The sequence below is a fragment of the Falco punctatus genome, assembly GCF_963210335.1.
Source record: "Falco punctatus genome assembly, chromosome: 2".
NCBI classification, from domain to species: Eukaryota; Metazoa; Chordata; class Aves; order Falconiformes; family Falconidae; genus Falco; species Falco punctatus.
Window position 1 is genome coordinate 386,067 of NC_137581.1, and position 21,312 is coordinate 407,378.

The 21,312-nt window shown below is 44.5% G+C and overlaps 1 protein-coding gene and 1 long non-coding RNA gene across 30 annotated transcripts in view; one reads left to right on the top strand and one right to left on the bottom strand.

Moving 5' to 3' along the window:
- The first annotated feature begins 13,024 nt into the window (after window positions 1-13,024).
- On the top strand, window positions 13,025-19,003 carry LOC308058729. Its single transcript, XR_013925937.1, has 2 exons — window positions 13,025-15,571; window positions 16,932-19,003. It is a non-coding gene; the product is annotated as an uncharacterized lncRNA (long non-coding RNA).
- LOC308058708 (folate receptor gamma-like) overlaps window positions 17,957-21,312 on the bottom strand; it is a 49,339-nt gene continuing 45,983 nt past the window's right edge. For all 29 annotated transcript variants that reach the window (XM_080374930.1, XM_080374953.1, XM_080374943.1 and 26 more), the window contains one exon: window positions 17,957-21,115. In XM_080374930.1, the coding sequence (XP_080231056.1) occupies window positions 20,655-21,115 (461 nt within the window). In that variant the 3' untranslated portion in view covers window positions 17,957-20,654. The remainder of the gene's footprint in view (window positions 21,116-21,312) is intronic.

The window sequence follows — 21,312 nt, forward strand, 5'->3', positions numbered from 1 at the left end:
TGAGCTGTGAAAGATTTGAGGTTTCACCAAGAAGTTTTCTGAGAGTCGCTTTTTCTCCCTGGCAGGAGGAAACCCTCGCTCAACCACTGCAGATGGGGAATCACAGACGGAGACGTCTCCAGGCTCTGGTCATCACCTGAAGCACCAGGAAAGACCCAAAGAAGCAAACGGGGGATGCGTGCACGCATGTGTGTGTGTGTGCCATGGGCTACCCAGTACTCCCACCAGTGGGAGATTTACTGGCCCAAGTCTGCCACAACTTCCAGGCAGTTTCCCGTCACTCTGATGGTGGCTAATGGCACGTCTAGGAGATGCCTGGGCAGGACGGCTTCGGCTGTGATTTTGAGAGCCGACACATTCCTGGGCAAAACAATTGCAATGTGTGTGAGTATGAATCTGTTCAGTGGATAAAGACCTAATGTGGATCTTTAATACTATTATTGCTAACAATAAATATCACAGTGCTATGGAGTGATGTTTGTACTTGTTAGCTGGCAGCATGCTAGCCATAGTTCATGATCCTTAGGGTTAAAAAGTTGTTTCACCATGGTGATGTCTTCACAATAACAGTTCTTGGCATTTATGGTTATTCTCTTCTTTTTTTTTTTCTTCTCCTCTTTTGGGCTTTCTTGCTTTAAAACCTGTCGAAGCTCCCCTTGTCCTGTAGCCCGACCCAGCGCTCTGCAGTACAAGGTGGGGCTCGGCTTGTGAGAGGACAGACACCTTTGGGGTTCTTCTCCCTGCCCCTGCAGAATTTGGGATGGCTGGCCTGTAGCAGGGGACAGACCACCAGAGGGAGGAAACAAACATGCTGGCCCAGTGTCCCTTTGGAGGGGCCCCTACAGGCTGTGCTGGCTGCTTTCAGCTCAGGAAAAGTTTTTCCTCCTGGCTCAGTAGACCTGGATCTCAGAAACCTGGCAGCTCCATCCGCGGTGGGGTGCGTGGACCACGGGCGAGGCTGCCCGACATGGCCCGCAGCCAATGCCCAGCTGCAGCCAGCCGGTGCCAGTGGGCCCAGACATCAGGAGCAGCCGCTCAGGGACTGAAATACTGCAGAGAGACCCCCGGCTCAGCACAGCGGTGGCTGAGTAAGAAGATCTCCTGTTCCTACTGGTCTTAACTCTCATGGCATGAGGAGGGGCACGCGTCAGCATCTGCCACCCACAGCAATCCTGCGGGGTGACATTGACGCTGGATGGGCAGGGATCGTCACAGCACTCTCCAAACTATCAAGCTGCAACAAGGTCTTTTACCATCCCATACCAACACACTCTTCATGCCAGTCCCTCTGCTGCCTTCTCCTTGTCTCGCCTCAGCCAGAGCCCTCACCCTCTCTCTACTTTTTCCTCCTCTCTCTTCCTTGGCTGCTCTCTCTTACCATCCACGTGCTGGGATGACTGCCGTGCTTCTGCTGTGTCTTTTGGGTGGCCACGTAAGGTACGGCTGAAAAAATATATACATTTTTCTATGAATATAATTGCCTACAGATATTTAGTGAAGATTCTAAAAGAAGGTGAGACAAAAAAGTGTATTCTCCCAGCTATTCCTTGTCAATAATCTACATCTGCCAGAACTGGTGGCTGAACACCGAACACGCCATTTGCGAGCCATCAGTTGGGCTTGCTACTCCCTTTTTAATTATTTATGCTTTTGGCTTTCACCGGTGCCTGACACAATGCACCATTCATTACTGGCCTCCAAAAGAAGCTTCCAGATTTCAATATTCTGTTGCCTCTTGTGTCTTTATTCAGGAAACATGGTGGGCAGATGAGGATTTCCCTTCAGCCAGAGCTGCTGGCAATGGGCACTGTGCTCCGAGGGAGCTGTGGTGAGGTCCAGCCATGTTGGGAAGTGTTTGCTGCCTTCATCCTAGATGGGATCCTGGTGTGGAATTGGCTCAGCGTGGGCAATTCTTCCCTCCTGCTCCAGGCCCTCGTGCCGTGGGAGTGTCCAGCTGCACCCACATCTCCTCCAGACCGAAGGCATGCCAGCTGGCACTGCTGGGAACCCCTTGGGAATGCCCTCCTGCACTGGCTGATGCTGCCTGCCCAGCCCAGATATTCACCACCCATGCAGCCACCGTGGTGGCCTCAGGTCCATCACCCTTGACCAGATCCTTGCAGCCTCCAGCCCCCCACCGTAGCTATAGACAGCAAAACCGGCTAAGCAGCACATCACTGCTTCTAGAGTTGGCTGCTGATTTCCCCCACTATTTTGGCAGGCTTTCTGTGATCCCACTGGGGCTTGGGTTATCCTCTGGTACCTGGGATGCTGAAATTGCAGGTAAAGTCCTGCCATTGCCCTCTGCAACAGCTCCAATGCTTGCCTTCAGCGAGTACAAGATCTTTTGCGCTAGGCACCCTGGAGAAACTGTTGCCCTCCTTTTGCAGCTGTATTGCACACCTCTAGCTCCTAGCAGACAAGATCCTGATATACCAAAAAGCCTCTTTTTTAAGTCTGCAGAGCATGGCCTTGTTCCACATACAGTTAAATTTAATCTCAGTTCAATTAATCCAGCCTCCAGCATCCCTTGGGTACTTCTGAGCAATACTCAGCCCTTTGTCTATGTTGGCGGCATCTCCTGTCTTCGCCTCTTCCCCCTCCAGAGCTTGCAAACGCGTTGCCAACCACACCTGCTCGACACGCAGCCGGCGGAGCCGGCACAGAAGCATTTATTTTCCTAATTCGTAAATAACAACTGCTAAATATAAAATGTTCTTCACTCCCCCTTTCCAAAATGCCACGGCAAAATGCTCTCGCAGCCCCCGATCAGGCTCACGCCGGCAGGCAGCAGATGTGCCTCCATTAAACGGGGAACCTCGGAATAAATTTTGCATGGTTTTATAAATCCCTGCCGGTCCTAGGTGGGGGCGTGTGTTTTTTTTTCCATGCCGTCTGCATGAGCTGTCAGGCTGAGCGCTGGCCTCCCTCCGGGCTGCAGGGAAACAGTTTATTATTTGCAAATATCTCAAAGCTGTTTCTGAAAAGATGGAAAGGATTAGGGACATGTCTGGTAACAAAGCAGAGCAGCAGAGAGCTCTGGCTCACAACGTTCCCCGTGTGCATGACAGGGAAGGGAACAAGTGTTTTGGGGACAGTGTTTGTGCCATTTACTCCCCACCTAAGCTGGCTGGATGCTCCTGCACGGCAGCTGCTTGACTTAGCAGAGGAGATGAGGTCAGGCTGGTGAGAGCGTCTCCATCGCACCCCTCTTGCAGGGATGCTAGGCAGGATGGTCATATCGGGAGGGCAGAGATGAGCCACCCCTGTCCCGTGCAGATCCAATTCCCCAGGTCTGGCAGGAACGAGGCAGCCGCAGGAACCGAGCCCTGGCCTTCTGTGTCATTGGGGTTTCTGAAGGCGTACCTGGAAGTCCTTGCAGTGTGCAGTGAGATGTGAGACAGCTCCAAGACATTGTCTCTGGCTTTGTCTCCATGTGGGCAAAACACCTTGTCCTTATCTTTGTGGCTTCGACATCTGTTTTCCTGTCTGCTTGGTTTTATTAAGTACCAGTTCAGTCTCCCTGAGGGGATGCTGCCTTGAAGATGTGAGCCAGCAGGCTGAGTCCATGAGTTTGAAAACCACGAGTACCTTTGCTGTGATCATATCTGGGTGAAGGAAATGTTGTGATCCTCCAGCTGCTGGGGAAGGATCCCTCTGAGGCCATTTTCAGCCCGTCACACGCTGCTTCCAGGGAGTGTGTGTGTGTGGGGGGGTGTACACGGATGCCAGGCAGCCCCCAGGAGCAGCTCGTGGGTCTTGTGCCCGGGCTGAGCCAGAGGGAGTCTTGGCTTGCGGGCTGGAAGCAGAGTTAAAATAGTTTGTGTGACAAGAGGCTGCCCCTGAGGGAAACTTTTCCAACAGTCTTTTGATTTCCCCATCTTCAGTTTCTCACAATCCGCTTTTCCTTATTTTCCAGGTGAAGGCACGCGACTGCAGTGCCAGGTATGCTCTCCCCGTGTACAAACACGAAGAATCATCCTGTTTTCAGCTGCCTCATGTTTAAGCTAAGCAGTCTGGCTCCTCAGCTCCAACTCCAAGACGATTTCCATTCCAACCCACTTCTGCAGGTTTCCCCTGAACCCGCACCAGGTTTTCAAAGCACTTTGGGGCGTTTCCACCTGTGATGCTCTCACCCTGCCATGCACGCTCTGTAGAGCCGCCCTGCTGCACCCAAAGACTGGGACGCCAAGAGCCCAGGGCTGCGACTTCCCCGGATCTCCTCACAAGGGTGCAACGCAGCAGTGGGTTTCAGGAGCTTGATCTTGGTGGAGGAGACAAGTTGTCTGCCTGGGGAAAATACACAACTTTTGTCGTGGGTGATTTCAGATTCCTGGTAACCTTCACCCAGCAGCATGGCTTCTTTTAGGATCTGGACAGACCCTTAGTTTGGAACTATTTAATACTTTAAATCAATTAACAGATATGTTTTGAAATCTATTCACTTTGTAGTGTACTTACTCTGTGATTTGCTGATACGCTCTCAATTGCAGTAACATTCTCATTAAAAATGTAATTGCAATATGGGACTGTTAGGCAATTGCTAAAGAAAACTCCTACCAGAAGTTAATTGGCCATGATCTATTTTCCATTAAAACCAGGCTGATGCATTAATTTCTCTTACCAAGTTCTACAGCTTCGTTGACTGAGCTGTATATGAGAAGTTTTTTTGGTTTTTTTCTGTGTCCCTACGTGGGATCAGAACAAAATCAGCTCACCCCTAACAACCTGGGTCATCTCTCGGTGGCTTGAACGCAGGCTGTGGCTGGTCGCTGCCCCCCAGCTCTGCCCTGAGGTCCATCCCTGTGCCCTGACACAGGTGGGAAGGGCTCCTGGTCTGCTCCAGCCTCTTGCTGCCCGTACTGGGGGACCTGAACAGCAAGCACCCAGGGCCCTCACTAGCAGCACAGGGCTGCTTTTGAGGCACCACCAAAAATACTTGTGCCTGTCTGTGGAGTGGCGACAACGGAGGATTTCTGTCCTCACACCAGACCAACGCCACATGCCGTCGCTCCAGCTAATGACAACGTTTATTGGAGATGCCATTGGTGCAATTCTCAGATGTTCATGATTTCTGAAAGCAAAAGGAGCCACCTATTTTAAACCGCCAAAGACAACAAGGTTCCTCACGCAGAGTGCGGCTAAGCTAAGCTCTCATTTAAAGCCTTTAACCATGTTCCCTGTAGCTCTGGTGAAATTTTGCCAGTGAAAATGGGCAAATTTTCCAAAATTTTGCCAATTTTACAGTGAATGCAGTGAAACATCCTTCCTGTGAGCCTTTCTGCTAATTTGAAGACACCTCTGAGCAGACACCAGCCCCAGTGAAAACGTTCAATACTGGATGCCCTGCCCAGCTACTGGGGACTGATTAGAGGCTGTAATGTAATTGTTTAATTAATTAACCCTGGCTGTTAATTAGGTACCACGCAGCCACTTGCTCACTCCCCACTCTCACTCACTCCCCCCTTACCCCAAGGGATGGGGAGGAGAGTTGCAAAGGAATGTAGAACTCAAGGGTTGAGTTAAGAACAATTTAATGAAGTGAAATAGAAAAAAAAATGAGTGAACAGTAATAACAATTATGACAATAACAGTTACAATGAAAAGGGGAAGGGGGAAAGAATAACATGCAGAGGGAAGGGGAGAAAGGAACGTGTGGTGCCCAACACAACTGGTCGCTGCCTGCTGACTGATGCCCAGCCAGGCCCCGAGCAATGACCTGCCTGCCCCGGCCAGCCCCCCAGGTAGATATACCAGGCATGACGTCCCATGGTACGGAATGCCTCTTGGCCTAGTTTGGGTCAGCTGTCCTGGCTGTGTCCCCTCCCAATTCCTTGTGCCCCTCCAGCCTTTTCACTAACAAGGCCTGAGGAACTGAAAGTCTCACATCAAAGCCAAAACACAGCACTGCACTCGCTCCTAAGATAAATAAGTCCATCCTAGCTGAAACCGGGATACCCTACCTGCCCAATGGTGTGAATTGCATTTCTAGTTTCATGTCTGACATGTCAGGACAGTTCTGAATGTCATCCTTCTCCCCATTGTACTTTCAGTCCTTCTGCAGTGTTCTCTCTGACAAATCAATAAGCAGTCTCCCCAGCCAGTTACCCAAGGGATGCTGGAGTTACACGGAAAATTTTAAATAGGCAGAATAATAAAAGATGTCAATCTGGTACATTCACACAGAATACACTGATTAAACGCCAGATCTTTTAAACAAGATCAGATCTACATCCCCAGAATGACATGACAACAACTACATTCAGACCCAAAGAAACTGCTGTTTCCTTAAAAGCTTATTAATGAAAACAGTGAGTAACTGCAGAAATAAGACAGCTTCCTTCAAATTCCTGCTTGCTTCATCTTTGACAATGAATAATTGATAACTTTTCTTCAAAAAAAACCCTTTTTCAATGAGTTTTGCCTTCACTTTATGGTAGTTTCATTTAGATCATTCTCCCTTTTCTTGTTTCTGAATATGTTATATGAAATGTGTCAAAAGCATAATTACAGTCAAGGCAGATTTAATTTTCTGTTTCTTCCCTGTCAGCAAGGCATGTTACCCCATCTAAAGGAAAAATTAGATTGCTTTGTCACAATTTGTTCCTAAGAAATTCACAGCCACTGCTGCTTATTTCCTTGATATGCCATGCGTGTTCCAAAAATATTTGGTCCTTTTAAGGACATTTTTCAGGAAATAAATGTGAATCTGACTGGCTTCTAATTCCCTATCACTTCTTTACCCTTTCCCACCTTTCTAAAGTCAGGCCCTGGGGTTACCTGCTTCCAGTCTAGTTTTCATTCTTATTTATCTTCTGTTCATTCTCAAAGATACCTGCTGACAGCCTTTGGACTGCTCCTGCCTTCTCTCTAAGTACTCTTAAGTGGAATGTCACCCTGGCCTTAGGTGCCCTTGTAATTTACAGCCATCTGTTTTCTTAACTTTTTAACCCCCACCTCACACCCCCACCCACGGCTTCCTCTGATTTTTCCCTTTGCTGCTGCTGCTGATTTCCCCTGAAATTATTTCAGGGGAAAATAGTTTATATTAAAAAAACCCTCATGCATGTTTATAGCATTCGTCTTTCAATATGCTTCGCTAGCATTTGAATAACAAAGTAACTTTTACATTAATCTATGTGTCTAACTAAAAGCAAATTGCTTTTTGCCTTTCCCTTCCTTTCTGTTTTTTCTTTATATGCTCTTGCTATTTCTTTCTGTAAATCTAATGGTTTGACCAAGCTCAAACACCCGTGTTTTTTTCTCATGCTAGGGATCACTGCAAAGGTGATGATTTGTGCATGATGACTTTTGGTGCCCTTCTTGCTTATTAATTCTATTAATGTGGTTTGAAAAAAAAATGTTTTTTTGTATTGCATCTTTAATGAACTACATGGCTTCCTGAAAAATATTCTTCTAGATGTTTTTCTCAAGAGATACCGCTGTTTCAGTTTTACCAAGTCTACTTTGCTGAAGTTCAGTGCTTTCAACTACAAAAACCAGACAAACAAACAACAAAAGCAAATAAAAACCCCCTACAGAATAAAGATATTTTAAAATTTGTAATTGTGTTTAGTGGTGTTGCTTCTTTAAGTGAAATAATTACTATGGACACCATGGGAAATTTAATATTCCTGTACATGCCTATGGAGTTGTTTGGGCAAAGCCATAAGCCCTGGGTAAAAGTCAAGTATCACAGGGAAAAGAAAGGTATTTTGGGACAGTGCTGAGACCAGATAGTTTCTCTTCATCTTGCTACCAAATTCTGCCTCTCTACTGGCAGCTGCCTAACTCTGGCTCTCCATCACCTCCTGCATGCCACAGTCCTGGCTGCCACTGCATCTCCACTCCTGGCAAACCTTGTGTGTCTCAGCCTGCCCAAAGCTGTGTGCATCATCCCTTCTGCACTGTTGGTCTCATCATCAGCCCCAACAACATTCCCAAAATATTGCTCATCCAGTGACCTGGTTCGCAGCAGCCTTTTGCAGACCAACCACCCTCTCCTTTTCAACCCATTGGTTTGGGCACAATCTTCCTCAGCCTGTTCACATTTTCCTGGACAGCCTGTGTGCGCAGCTTCCACTTGCACTAAAGCCCACCATTTCTGGGATTAAACCCAATCAGATCTGGGAGGAATCACTGAAAATATTCAACCCTTAGAATTTGTTGTTCTGCAAACTCTCCAGCGACCATTCCTTCCCTTCAGAAAGCTGCGTAAACAAAAGCACAACCTCCAACACAGCCGGATTTACTGACCTTCTCCTTCCACACTTGGAAAATGACCTGCAGAGCCAGGTTTTTCCAGATCTGCATTTTGGCAGTCCCAGGCAGATGGAGCAGCAGCAGCTCATTTGCAGTTGGAGGCGAGAGGGATGTCACCTGCCACACGCTGCTCCCACTGCACAGCCCTACTGCAGACATGTGCCCGGGGCAGGGGGACCAGCAGTGCTGGCTCCCCTAACACTCACCCAGCCACACTGCTCAGAAGGCTGCAGATGTGCTCGTTTCCCTTTCGTCTTCCCCTCGCCCCCAGCAAACCTTTCTTTGACATCTCCACTGTGCTGGCATTTCCCTGAATATTTTGACATTTCAGGAGACAGCATGCAAAAGCAGCTCCCATTTTCCCAACCCACCATCCACCTCATTCTGATGCCTGCTTGCTGCCTGGCTGTCCCCCTGTAGACATGGTCTTACTACCTCGAATGGGGCTTGCTTTTTTTTTTTTTTTTTTTTTTTTTTTTTTTATTTCTCCTTTCAATCTGAGCTTACTCTCAAAACACTGCCCCACTCAAGCCTGACAGCTGGCATAGGTGTTTTCCAGGCTGGGATTTTCAAAGCCTGTTTGGTAGCTATGTTTAGGGTGCCCCAGTGTGGCGGAGTAGGGTAGACCCACACTGACAGCACAAATTACTCAAACCTGTTTCTACAGACAGCAGCTTAGGGACCCCCACTACAGTGGGTCTCTCTGAAAGCTGCTCCCAATCCTCAGTCTCTCCTATAACCATCTCCTATAACCATCTTGTCCCTCCAAGACCCCAGACCCCAAACCTCAGACCCCTGCTTTGGCCAGAAGTTCACTGGTGGATTGCACACACCTGCAAACACATGTTCCTTTAATAATTCCTCAGTAATTCCCAATAATTCCTGCTGTCAGCCTTTCTGCTAAACATCCAATAATAAATCCTGTACAATTCCATAATTCTCTTGTTCAATCCTCAAATCCTTCTGCAGGCATGACACAAAAATCCTATACCTGTTCAGGCAATAATCCAGGAATTTATGTAGTGTCCTGGAGATAGTTTGTTCTGATTAATTGCTCTAGTTTCCAAATGGGGACAATGGCTGAACAGTTCACCTCTGATGGTATTAGTAGATACAGAGGACTGAGCCTTCCTGGTTTTCCGCACATTGTCACCACTCCCCTGATCTCTGCCTGGCCTTTGTGGTCACTTGAGCAGACATTGTCAGCTATCCTTGGATGTGGACTCAGTCAGCAGAGACCCTAATGAATGACAGGGCATCATTAACATAGGACGATTTTCACCCAGAGGATGCTCAGTGGGAAGATGTGTGCATTTAAGATGTTGGCTTGGCCCTTGTCACACAGACACATCATACCAGGTCTTGCCCCACAGCTGTCACCTGTCCCAGTCTCATACAGGGATGCCTGGGCAAGAGGACCATGAAGACACACCCTTGCAGATGTGTTTAGTTTTTATGATGTAGATGATGGGGTACAGCATGGGAAGGACTGGCTTGGAGACGCTGGCCATGAAGACATGAATGAGAGGGCTGGCCATACCGGTGAACCATGTTCAGCCATGACTTGTCAGTCAACCATGGGGATGTACAGGCTCAGGGCTGCCAGGATAACAGACACACAGCTGCTCAAAGCTTGAGATGCTCCCTCTGGGACACAATGCTCAGAATGGCCCTGGCAATCAGTACCTATGACAAGAAGGTGAGGATGACGTCAAATGTCAGAAAGAGAATGGCTACAGCAAAGTCACACCAGTTATTGTACATGATGTCTGCACACACCAGCTTGATCAGGTCCTGATGCAGACAGTAGGTGTGGGAGGGCACATGGGACTGGCAGATGGGCAATACTTTTAATACCACAAATGGGGGACAGTTGGTAAGGCACATCTGCACAGGGCAGCCAGCCCAGTCCTGCCTCTTCTGGCACTGGTGAGGATGGAGAAGTCGGGTAGCAGATGGGCACATAACAATGAAAGGCCATGGCCAGAAGCACTGAGGGCTCCAAGAATGAGGATGAATGAATTAAAAAAGATTGGGCAGAACAAACATTAAGACTAATCTGCCAGGCATCAAACCAGAATACACTCATCACAGTTGGCATTGAAGGCAGAGACAAACCCAAACTGGTTTGGTGGTGGCCAGCATGGAGAGTAATTGGTACATGGGCTCATGAAGGCTCAGCTCTGTCCTGGTATCAAACAGGATTGTGATGTTCCCCAGAAGTGACACAACATGAATGAATGTGAAAAGACGAGAGCCAGATGCTGCCAGTTTCCAGCCCTCAGATGCCTGTAAGGATAAATGTGACTGGTGTGGAGACAGATTTCTTGAGAGACATGATGTACTAGAGATGACCTGCAGAGAAAAAGAAATACTAAAGAAATCAAAGCAGCAAGTCTAAGAGGACATAGCAAACACATGTAAATGTGACAGATTTGAAGCCAAAACTGAAAGAACACGGATGCCAAATAGGGACATGGATCAGACACCACAAACTTCAGGTCCTGGGTAGCCCAGCAGATGGGTGTTCAGTTATCTTAAGGTAAGGTCACACACAGAAGATACACAGATAACTCATTTTGGGGTTCTCCTTCTCTGCATGTCATAAGCTGCAACATTGTAGTGTAGTTTTCAGAGAGAGTATGCTGCTTATTAATAATAATAAGCATATTATTATATATATGTATTATTATAATATATAATAATAAGCATAAGAATAAAATACTTCTGTACATATTAAATATGGGAGATAAGAAAAATGCACCTGTGTCATATCACTATTTTACAAAAACCTTAGTTAAGTGATTAACACCAAAGAGCTCTTGCAGTTTTCTTGCTCTAAGTATTTGGACAAAGATTATCATCTTAGCAGTAGGTCTAGAGTTGGGTGAGAGAAGTTCCCTTTTACCTATCAATCCGGTGGCACGGAGCAGCCCTTGGAGTCCCTGGGGAGCACCAGCAGCACCTCAGAGCTTCCTACCAGCACAGTTGACCCTTCCTTCATCCCCCCTGCTTTGGCCAGCACTTGCTGTAGAGCCAGGCAGATCAACAAGCATCTCTGTGCCAGCTGCCCAGGGTGCTGTACAAGGTCCTCTGGCAGAGGGCTCACAGGAGAGTTACTTTCCCCCTGTGGTTTGCATGTAGGATGTGAGAAGGCGGCTCCTTTGGTGGGAGGTCAGCCTCTCCAGCAACCTCTCTGACCAGGAGCCCTATAGACAAACGTCCACATGTAAAGCTGGTGGCATTCCTTGTCTCCAAGCTGCTCTTGGAGTGGAAAGGGCACTGCCAGCCATCTGGCATGCAGGTGCTTATGCATGGGTTGATGCTCAGGACTGGAAGCTTCTACTGTGCTGGGGCTCCTCATTTACAGCTCTGTGGGGTCTTGCTGTGCACTGGACTCCGAGCCTTGTTCTGCCTCTAGTCTCCAGCTAGAGAATCTGGCTTATCTATGAAACATACGGAACAGTTTGTGTCCCAGAGCATGGCTTTCTTCTACAAATAGAAGTTGGACTAGATAATCATTGTAGGTCCCTTCCAACTGAAACATTTTGTTCTATATTAGGAGGACAAAAATAGATGTTATGGTCTTGTTATCGATTTGTTAATAAGTTAAGATTGATTGACTTTATTTGATTGATTAATTGATTTTATAAAATCATTTAATAAAATTAAAATATAGAAGGATAAGAAAAATTTTAAATGAAACTTATAGCTGCACAGTAAAAGCTGTTATGAGATCTTCTGTACATCCTGTACCAAGGCTAGAAGAAGGGGCTAGAACCATTGTTAAAACTTAGGTGATAACTTTAGGGTTTGAAAGGTTTCTTTGTATTTGACCAGTCTTCTGTATGCAGAGGTGTATTGAAATGTCAGAATATGAGATTAATGGGAACTGGGGAGAGCCGACTGGAACAGCTTGTAGGTGCCTGCCAAGAAACCGTGAACTTTAGTAAAAGGTAATTCCGGCAGGGGGAGATCGCGAACACCGACTCACATACCACCTACCCAAATCGTACCCCAGACCCATTTCTAGACCTTTCTAAGCTCTACTGCGCAGAATCGGATATAGGAGGAGAATATGTTAATGATTTACAAGAAATATCATGATTATGCATGAATATTCAATGAACATGTATGAATAAGTGCTATATATGGAATCTGATTTTGGGACCTAGCGTGCGTTGATCGTGAGAGGACTCGCTCACGCACCCGGCCGTCAATAAAGAAGTGTCTGCTTATCTACATCACATTGGTGTCGATAAGTTCTTCATTCCGAGATTTCGGTAACAGTTTTGGCGACCCAGATGGGACCTCACTGAAGGAGACCGGAGGAGTCGGGGACCTGATCGGTTCCAGCTGGCATCGAGGATTTCTCGGGGATACCCATCGATCCCCGATCCGTAAGACTCTTCGCGGCGTTCCCTGGATTTTTGGTAAGACACTTCTTTTTTTTAATTGTAGTAAGTGAGTTGGAGTCCTACTAAAGTAAGTGAGTAAGTGCACTAGAGGAAGTGGGTAGGAGTCCCACTATAATAAGTGTATGGTAAGGAGTGGGATGGAGTCCCACTGAGTAAGTCTACCTGTCAGAGGCGGTGAAAGAGCTGCACAGGGTAGGACTAGGAGTCTGCCCGTAAGACATAAGCGAAAGCTATTGCAGGGTTGGACTAAAAGGATCCTTGTGGAAGTGGAAGCCTAGGCGTCTGCCCGTAAGACATAAGCGAAAGCTATTGCAGGGTTGGACAAAAGTGTAGACAAGATAGTGTTCTCTAAGGTAGTGCCTCTAACAAGAAGTTAGAAGAGGTTTTTGTTTTTTTTGTTGTTTTGTGAGTTTGTGTATTAAGAAGAAAATTAAGAGGTACAATATTGTGTTATATGTTTGTTTAAAGTAACTGTGGGAAAGTGTGAGTGTGGCTGTAAGGGTGAGACGTGTAATTGAGAACGAAAGCGAGTGGGAGTGTGGATCCACGGATCGGAGTGACAGAGTTGAATAATTGTGTATTGTATTGTGAGTAATTACACCATGGCAACTAAGTTAACTCGGTTGTTTAAAAGTAAAAGCATGGGTAATCTTGCTGTAAATGAAAAAATCCTGAAAAATTCTTTGTTGGGATGTTTATTGGCACATTGGGGAAATTTACAGGATGATCTGCAAAAGAGCCAGATGATTGAGTATTGTAATAATTTGAGTATTGTAATAATTGGTGGCCTTTGTATATATTGGATGATCAGGAAAAGTGGCCCACGAATGGGACACTGAATTATAACACTATTTTGCAGTTAATGCTGTGTTGTAAAAGAGAAGGGAAATGGAATAAAATGCCAGATGTGGATTTGTCCTTTTACTTAAGACAAAGAAAGGATTGGCAGGATGAATGTAAGCTAACTATTAGAGATAATTTGGTAATGGCTATAACTTCTGATAATAAGAAAGTGGAAAAAAATATTGTTCAAATTGTGAGATTGGGAGTGGATACAGGAGCGACATTTTTTTATTAAATACCTGTAAAGGAAAAATTGGAACAAAACCAGGCCATTCCTGCAACCCCTGGATTTGAAATTTGGAAATAAGATAATTACACATGAATTTTTGTATGTACCAGAATGTCTGATACCCTTCTTAGGAAGAGATTTGTTATCCAAATTAAATGCACAAATTGTTTTTGATGAAGGAGAACTTTTCTTGAAAATACCTGAGTCAAAAACGGGAGAAATCCTGATGATACAAGAAAAGGTAAAGGAACAAGAAATTCCACCGGAGGTGGATTTGGCAGTGATCCCTACTGGATGGGAAACAAATATTCCTGGTAAATCGAAACTAGCAGAACCTGTTAAAATAGATTTGAAGGAAGGCGCAGGAACAGTGAGAATTAAACAATATCCAATCAAACCAGAAGTGAGACAGGAACTGAAGAAATTGATTGATAAATTTTTGGAGTATAAAATTTTGGAAGAATGTGAATCTGAGTATAATACTCCTATTTTACCAGTCAGAAAACCTTCGGGTGAATATAGACTGGTACAAGACTTGAGAGCAGTAAATCAGATAGTTAAGGATATTTATCCTGTAGTAGCAAACCCTTATACACTGTTAACAGCATTGAGGGAGAATTATCAGTGGTTTACAGTGCTTGATTTAAAAGATGCTTTCTTTTGTATACCTTTGGAAAAGGAAAGCAGAAAACTGTTTGCTTTTGAGTGGGAAAATCCTCAAACTGGGCGAAAGATGCAGTTGACATGGACTAGATTACCCCAAGGATTTAAAAACAGTCCAACTATTTTTGGAAATCACTTAGCAAAGGAACTTGAAATCTGGAAACAGGACAAACCAAGACCTGGACATTTATTTTTACAATATGTGGATGATATATTGATTGCTACAGAAGAAAGATTTATTTGTATACAGGTGACTATTGACCATTTGAATTTCCTGGGACTAAATGGGTATAAGGTATCCAGGAAGAAAGCCCAGATAGCCTGCCAGACTGTGATATATCTCGGCTTTGAGATTTTAAAAGGACAACGACAATTAGGAAAAAATCGCAAAGAAGCTATTTGTGGTATACCTGAGCCAAGAAATATTCATGAACTCAGAGCATTTTGGGGAATGACTGGGTGGTGTCGCCTTTGGATCATGAACTATGGGCTAATAGCTAAACCGCTGTACGAGGCCCAAAAGAACTCTCCCTTTGTATGGGGCCCACCACAACAAAAGGCTTTTGTAGAGTTGAAACGTGCCTTAATGTCTGCACCTGCTTTGGGACTGCCGGATCTAACCAAAGATTTCCAGCTGTTTGTACATGAAAGACAACACCTGGCACTGGGCGTGTTAACCCAGAGGATAGGAAGCTGGAAACGACCAGTCAGATATTTCTCTAAACAACTGGACACAGTGAGTAAAGGGTGGCCAAACTGCCTTCCAGCAGTGGCTGCAACAGTGATGCTCATACAAGAAGCTCGGAAATTGACTTTGGGAAGAACAATAACAGTCTATGTTCCACACATGGTGATAACTGTCCTAGAACAGAAGGGGGGACATTGGCTGTCCCCCAGCCGAATGATGAAATACCAGGTGGTATTGACTGAACAAGATGATGTGATAATAAAGACAACTAACCTGGTAAATCCTGCAGTGTTTTTAAGTTCCGTACAGGAAGAAGGACGACTGGAACATGATTGCTTGGCTACCATCGAGTATGTTTATTCCAGTCATGAAGATATGAAGGATGTGCCATTGGAGCGACCAGACTGGGAATTGTATACTGATGGAAGCAGCTTTATGGAACAAGGAGTCCGATACGCCGGATATGCGGTAACAACAGAGACTACAGCTATAGAAGCAGGAGCATCGGCGAGTACCACATCAGCCCAAAAGGCAGAACTCATCGCTTTAATTCGAGCCTTAGAACTAAGCAAAGACAAGAGAGTAAATATCTGGACTGATTCAAAATATGCCTTTGGGGTAGTGCATATCCATGGAGCTTTGTGGAAAGAGAGGGGGTTATTGTCCTCTCAGGGATCAAACATTAAGTATCAAACAGAAATTTTACGATTATTGCAAGCAGTTCAAAAGCCAGATCAAGTAGCAATCATGCACTGTAAGGCACATCAGATTGGGAATACAAAAATAATAGCTGGGAATAATTTAGCTGATAGAACAGCAAAAAAGGTAGCAAAGAAACAAGCATTGCAAATGGCAATAATTCCTTCTAAAACAGTAACCCTTCCTAGGGAAAAACCGAGATATTCAGAGGAAGATGACAAATTGGGTCAGTTATTAAATGCTAAGAAAAACTTAGCTGGATGGTGGGTAACTCCTAACGGACAAGTAGTAATTCCACCTCTTTTGATGAGACGGATAATTCAAATGAGACACCAAGAATGTCACTGGGGGGCAGAAGCCTTAGTAACATCTTTACGAAAACAAGTAATATCAGTTAAAATGTTGGGAATAGCTAAAATAGTAACTGCAAAGTGTGAGGTATGTTTGAAAAATAATCCATCGATTAAGAAAAAGGTTCAAATGGGTAGGCTGAAGTCTGGTACAGAACCTGGAGATTATTGGCAAGTAGATTTTTCAGAGTTGCCTAGATACAATGGGTACCGGTACATCTTGGTAGGGGTTGATACTTTTACAGGATGGCCAGAAACCCTTCCCTGTCGCACCACACAAGCAAAAGAGGTTGTGAAGTGGTTATTACAAGAAATAATTCCGAGATTTGGAGTTCCTATTGGAATTTCCTCTGACAGAGGTCTACACTTTGTTGCTGAAGTAGTACAAAGTGTTAGCAAAGCATTGGGTATTAATTGGGATTTACTTTCATCTTGGAGGCCACAATCTAGTGGGAAAGTGGAAAGGATGAATCAAATTTTAAAACGACAAATAAGTAAAATTTGTCAAGAAACCAGTTTAAAGTGGCCTCAGGCACTTCCATTGGTGTTATTATGAATCAGGGTACAGCCAAAGAGTGGAACCTCAGTCAGTCCTTATGAATTATTATATGGAAAAACATATGAGTCTTCAGAACCAAATCTAAACGTACATGTAAAAGGAAAACAAGATGTGTATAACTATTTGCTTTTTCTAAGGAAAACTTTGGCTGCAATTTGGAGTGCAGTAATTTGGAATAGACCTTTATTCCAGGAAAATTCAGTGCATGATTTCCAACCAGGAGACTATGTCTATGTGAAGACCTGGACCTCCAAACCTTTGCAGGAGCACTGGAGAGGACCTTTCCAGATACTGCTAACCACTTTTACAGCTATCAAGATAGCAGAATCGGATGCTTGGATACATTATACTCAAGTGAAGAAAGCATCTACTCCGTGGAAGATTGTGAATCGTGACCCAGAGACTTTAAAATTGACTTTGAAACATGTCTAATTTTTCATATCAGGTTATGATTGTTCTTTGGATTTTATTTTGGTTGGTAGTGTTGGTGGGATCATGGGCTGACTTGGTGGACAGGAACAAAAGACAAATAGAAACAATAGAACAAGTAATTGACATTCCCAAACAAATTGCTGAGGAAAATTTGATGGTAGGATTGATTAAAGAATTTGCCAATTTATAAAATGTCACGCAGATCACTGCTTGTTTGCCAATACCGAGGGCAGTAGGTGAATCTATTCCATGAGGAATTTTAACCATGAATCTGACCAATCTGGAATATAAAAATGAGACCACCTATTGTGAACAAAGGCCAGTAACTCAATGGTATGAACAAGTAAAGGTTATTAGAAAACAGTGGAAGTCGCCAGGTAAAGAAACAGATTGTAAAAAAAAAAACTATTGAATTATGATTTTATAACAGGATCCCGACCTAGTGCCATAGCTTGAGTTCTTCTTCCTGGGGGTCCAAATCTCCAGTTAGGATGGTGTTCTTATGATGAACAACTTAAAACCAATGTGAGCAGAAGTATCATGAAATGGAAGTGTAACAAAACTGGCCAAGGTACCCAATTAGTAGAACAATGGGACTCTATATGGTCTATGTCCATATTTTCCCATTTTCAGTATATGGCAAGAACTTCTTGGTGTTTTACCTGGGATGGAAAAGTTTGTTTCAGTATTACCCTGGGTCAATGATAGGTCAATTTCATCGGGAGAGAAGGAAAATAAAATAGTGCCATGGTGGAAATGTGAAGAAGTGTATGATTGCAGTAATGCAGACTTAGTAATCCAAAGAATTCCTCCGTAGGCCGCTGTTTTGAAATACGGTTGGTTTTGTCGAGGTCTTAAGAATACTCTCAATTTAACCAGCACTTTTACAGTTAGAAGAGGAACTTTGTTTAGTTGTAGAAAATCTACTATTCGAAGTCCAGGACATTTAATTTGGGCATTAAGTGATGGAACCTGGACAACTCACTCACCATTAGATGGTAAGGTGAAACAAATCACTTTAGGCATGCCAACATTGTGTCCAATTTGGAAGAAATCACCATTTAAAGGATCCTTAGAGAATTTAGAATTGAAACGAATAAAGAGATCTGAGATAAATGATGATATTTGGAATGAACCATTTACAGGAGTGAAAACTGGTTGGGCACTTGAATCACTTTTAAATCCTATAGCTTCATATAGAAACAGAGCATGGCTCTATCAGTTAACTGGTCAAGTGGAAAAATTAGCAAACGTTAACAAAAAGGGGGTTAAGGAATTGAATATATAACCACAGGCGACCTCCAGAATGACTTTACAAAATAGAATGGCACTAGATATGCTCCTACTTAAAGAACATGGAGTATGTGGATATCTCAAGGATAAACTGGACCACTGTTGTATCCACATCCCAAATGTCACTCAGGATGTGGAACATGATCTAGACCTATTAGGAAAAATTGAAAAAGAAACTGAAACAATTCAAAAGGATATGTCAGAAGATTGGCTTGGGAAAATTTTTAACAAACTGGGATGGAATTTGAGCTTTTGGATACAATCTATAATTAAAACTTTGTTTCGGTTACTAATTGTCTTTTTGATGAGCATGCTAGTATATGCATGTTTGAAGAAACAGTTTACCAATAGAATTGCAGTCAATCGTATGATTATTAGAGAAGTACCAACTATTTTATCAAGACATGATCCATCACTAAAATATGTTGAAACAAAAATGATTTTCAACACTTTCAAAGGGGGGAAATGTTATCGATTTGTTAATAAGTTAAGATTGATTGACTTCAATTGATTAATTGATTTTATAAAATGATTTAATAAAATTAAAATATAGAAGGATAAGAAAAATTTTAAATGAAACTTATAGCTGCACAGTAAAAGCTGTTATGAGATCTTCTGTACATCCTGTACCAAGGCTAGAAGAAGGGGCTAGAACCATTGTTAAAACTTAGGTGATAACTTTAGGGTTTGAAAGGTTTCTTTGTATTTGACCAGTCTTCTGTATGCAGAGGTGTATTGAAATGTCAGAATATGAGATTAATGGGAACTGGGGAGAGCCGACTGGAACAGCTTGTAGATGCCTGCCAAGAAACCGTGAACTTTAGTAAAAGGTAATTCCGGCAGGGGGAGATCACAACCACCGACTCACATACCACCTACCCAAATCGTACCCCAGACCCATTTCTAGACCTTTCTAAGCTCTACTGCACAGAATCGGATATAGGAGGAGAATATGTTAATGATTTACAAGAAATATCATGATTATGCATGAATATTCAATGAACATGTATGAATAAGTGCTATATATGGAATCTGATTTTGGGACCTGGTGTGTGTTGATCACGAGAGGACTCGCTCACGCACCTGGCCGTTAATAAAGAAGTGTCTGCTTATCTACATCACATTAGTGTCGATAAGTTCTTCATTCCGAGATTTCGGTAACAGTCTTGTAGCAGACCATTAGAGCTAGAGCTATGGTGGTATTTTGTCAGCTCTACCAGTTACCTTCTCTGTTAGCTGGAGAGCAAAAAATAGCCAAACATCCCTCACTAGCTGATGTTCCTGGTTGATTTTTCAGCTCTTGCAGTTAGCTCCTGAGACCCAGGAATCACAGCCAACACAGAGCCTTCCTTCCAGCTGGTCTTGGCTTGTATGTAACCACAGAGGGGAACCTCTCAGGCTGCAGCAATCAGTTACATACATACATGAGAAGAAACCTACAGCCAGCTTGGAAGCATCCTGTGACACAACAAGAACTGACAGGACAGTGGGGGGATACTGCTGTGCTCTTGGACTGAGAGGAGTCTGGGCTCCTCATACCCTGGACCAAGGCACTTGATAGCGTTGGCAATTTGCCTTACCCTGTATAAAAAAAAAAAAAAAAAAAAAAAAAAATCACGGTCCTGAAGAGCTGTGTGGAAAAGAGGAAATTCCCAGCCTGAAGGTGTAGCAGCAGTAATGGCAGCAGAGTCATGACTGGAGCATGATATTTGACAGATTGAGCCTCGAATTGCAGAGCTAATTTTTGGGAGTTTCAGGACCACACTTCCAAAGTCTGTCTGAGTGTCAGGGTGACTTCCCTGTACATGGACGCATTTTGGTCAGGACAGGAAATCTGTATGTACATGTACCCAGGAAGCTACATCTTTCCTACTGCCCAGACTCCCACGTTTACAGATCCCACACCCACCACCTCCCAATCCAGACCAGCAACCTTGTTCCACCCCCAGAGCACTTCCACCTCCCCACTAGTACTTCACTTCAGTACAGCCAGTATGATTCAAAGGAATATTTTATTATCATTCACACCGTTCAGATAGTCAGAGCAGCCTGAAGGACCAAACATCAGAGCTCAGCTAAGGACCTTGAACAAGCACTTCCAACCCAGCACAGTCACAGGGTGGGAACAGATGCAAAAGAGCTCTTACTCTTTCTTCTGGTGTATTTCCCTTCCTAGGATGTCAAGGAAACAACTGCCTTCAGCAGCAGCCGAAAGCGCTTACTGGAGGGTGTGACCAGTGTGAACAGACAGACCTAAGTTATCTATGCCAGCTCTTCTTGTAGGGCACCTGGAGCAGTTCGAGCCATGTCCCTTCAGGGAGCAGTCACAGAACCCTGCATCCATGGGACCAACAGCTCTCTCAAGGAGTACCAGAAGGATCAGAGGCAGCAAGGTCAGGAGAGGCCATGGCAGAACACACAAAGCTTTGTCAGTTTCAGGAGTCTCATCTTCCATCCAAGCAGGGGAGGTTCTCTTTTTCCAAGCATAGTACTTTGCCACAACCACGTTGGGGTTTCCCTGGGCAGGGTCAAACCACATCTGGATACAGCGTCCACTGCCCCGGCGCTCCGTGGTATATTTGTAGGAGTTGGACCAGATTTTCTCACACAGGTCTTTTGGCTGGGGAAAGACATGGCTGAAGGGTCTGCAAATGGAGCCCCAAGGACAGCGGTTTGTTCCTGAAGACAGCACCACAAAAGAAAACACGAGCTAGCACACTTCACTCATGTCCTTTCACCTGGAAAGAGCAGACAGCCTGCCCACAGCCCATTGCTGCATCTTAGCAGATGGACAGTGGCTTGGCCACCTTCTAATTGCCAGCCCCACAGACAGGCATGAAGAATTAGTGGTCTTAGCCCCAGCCACTGGGCAGGCA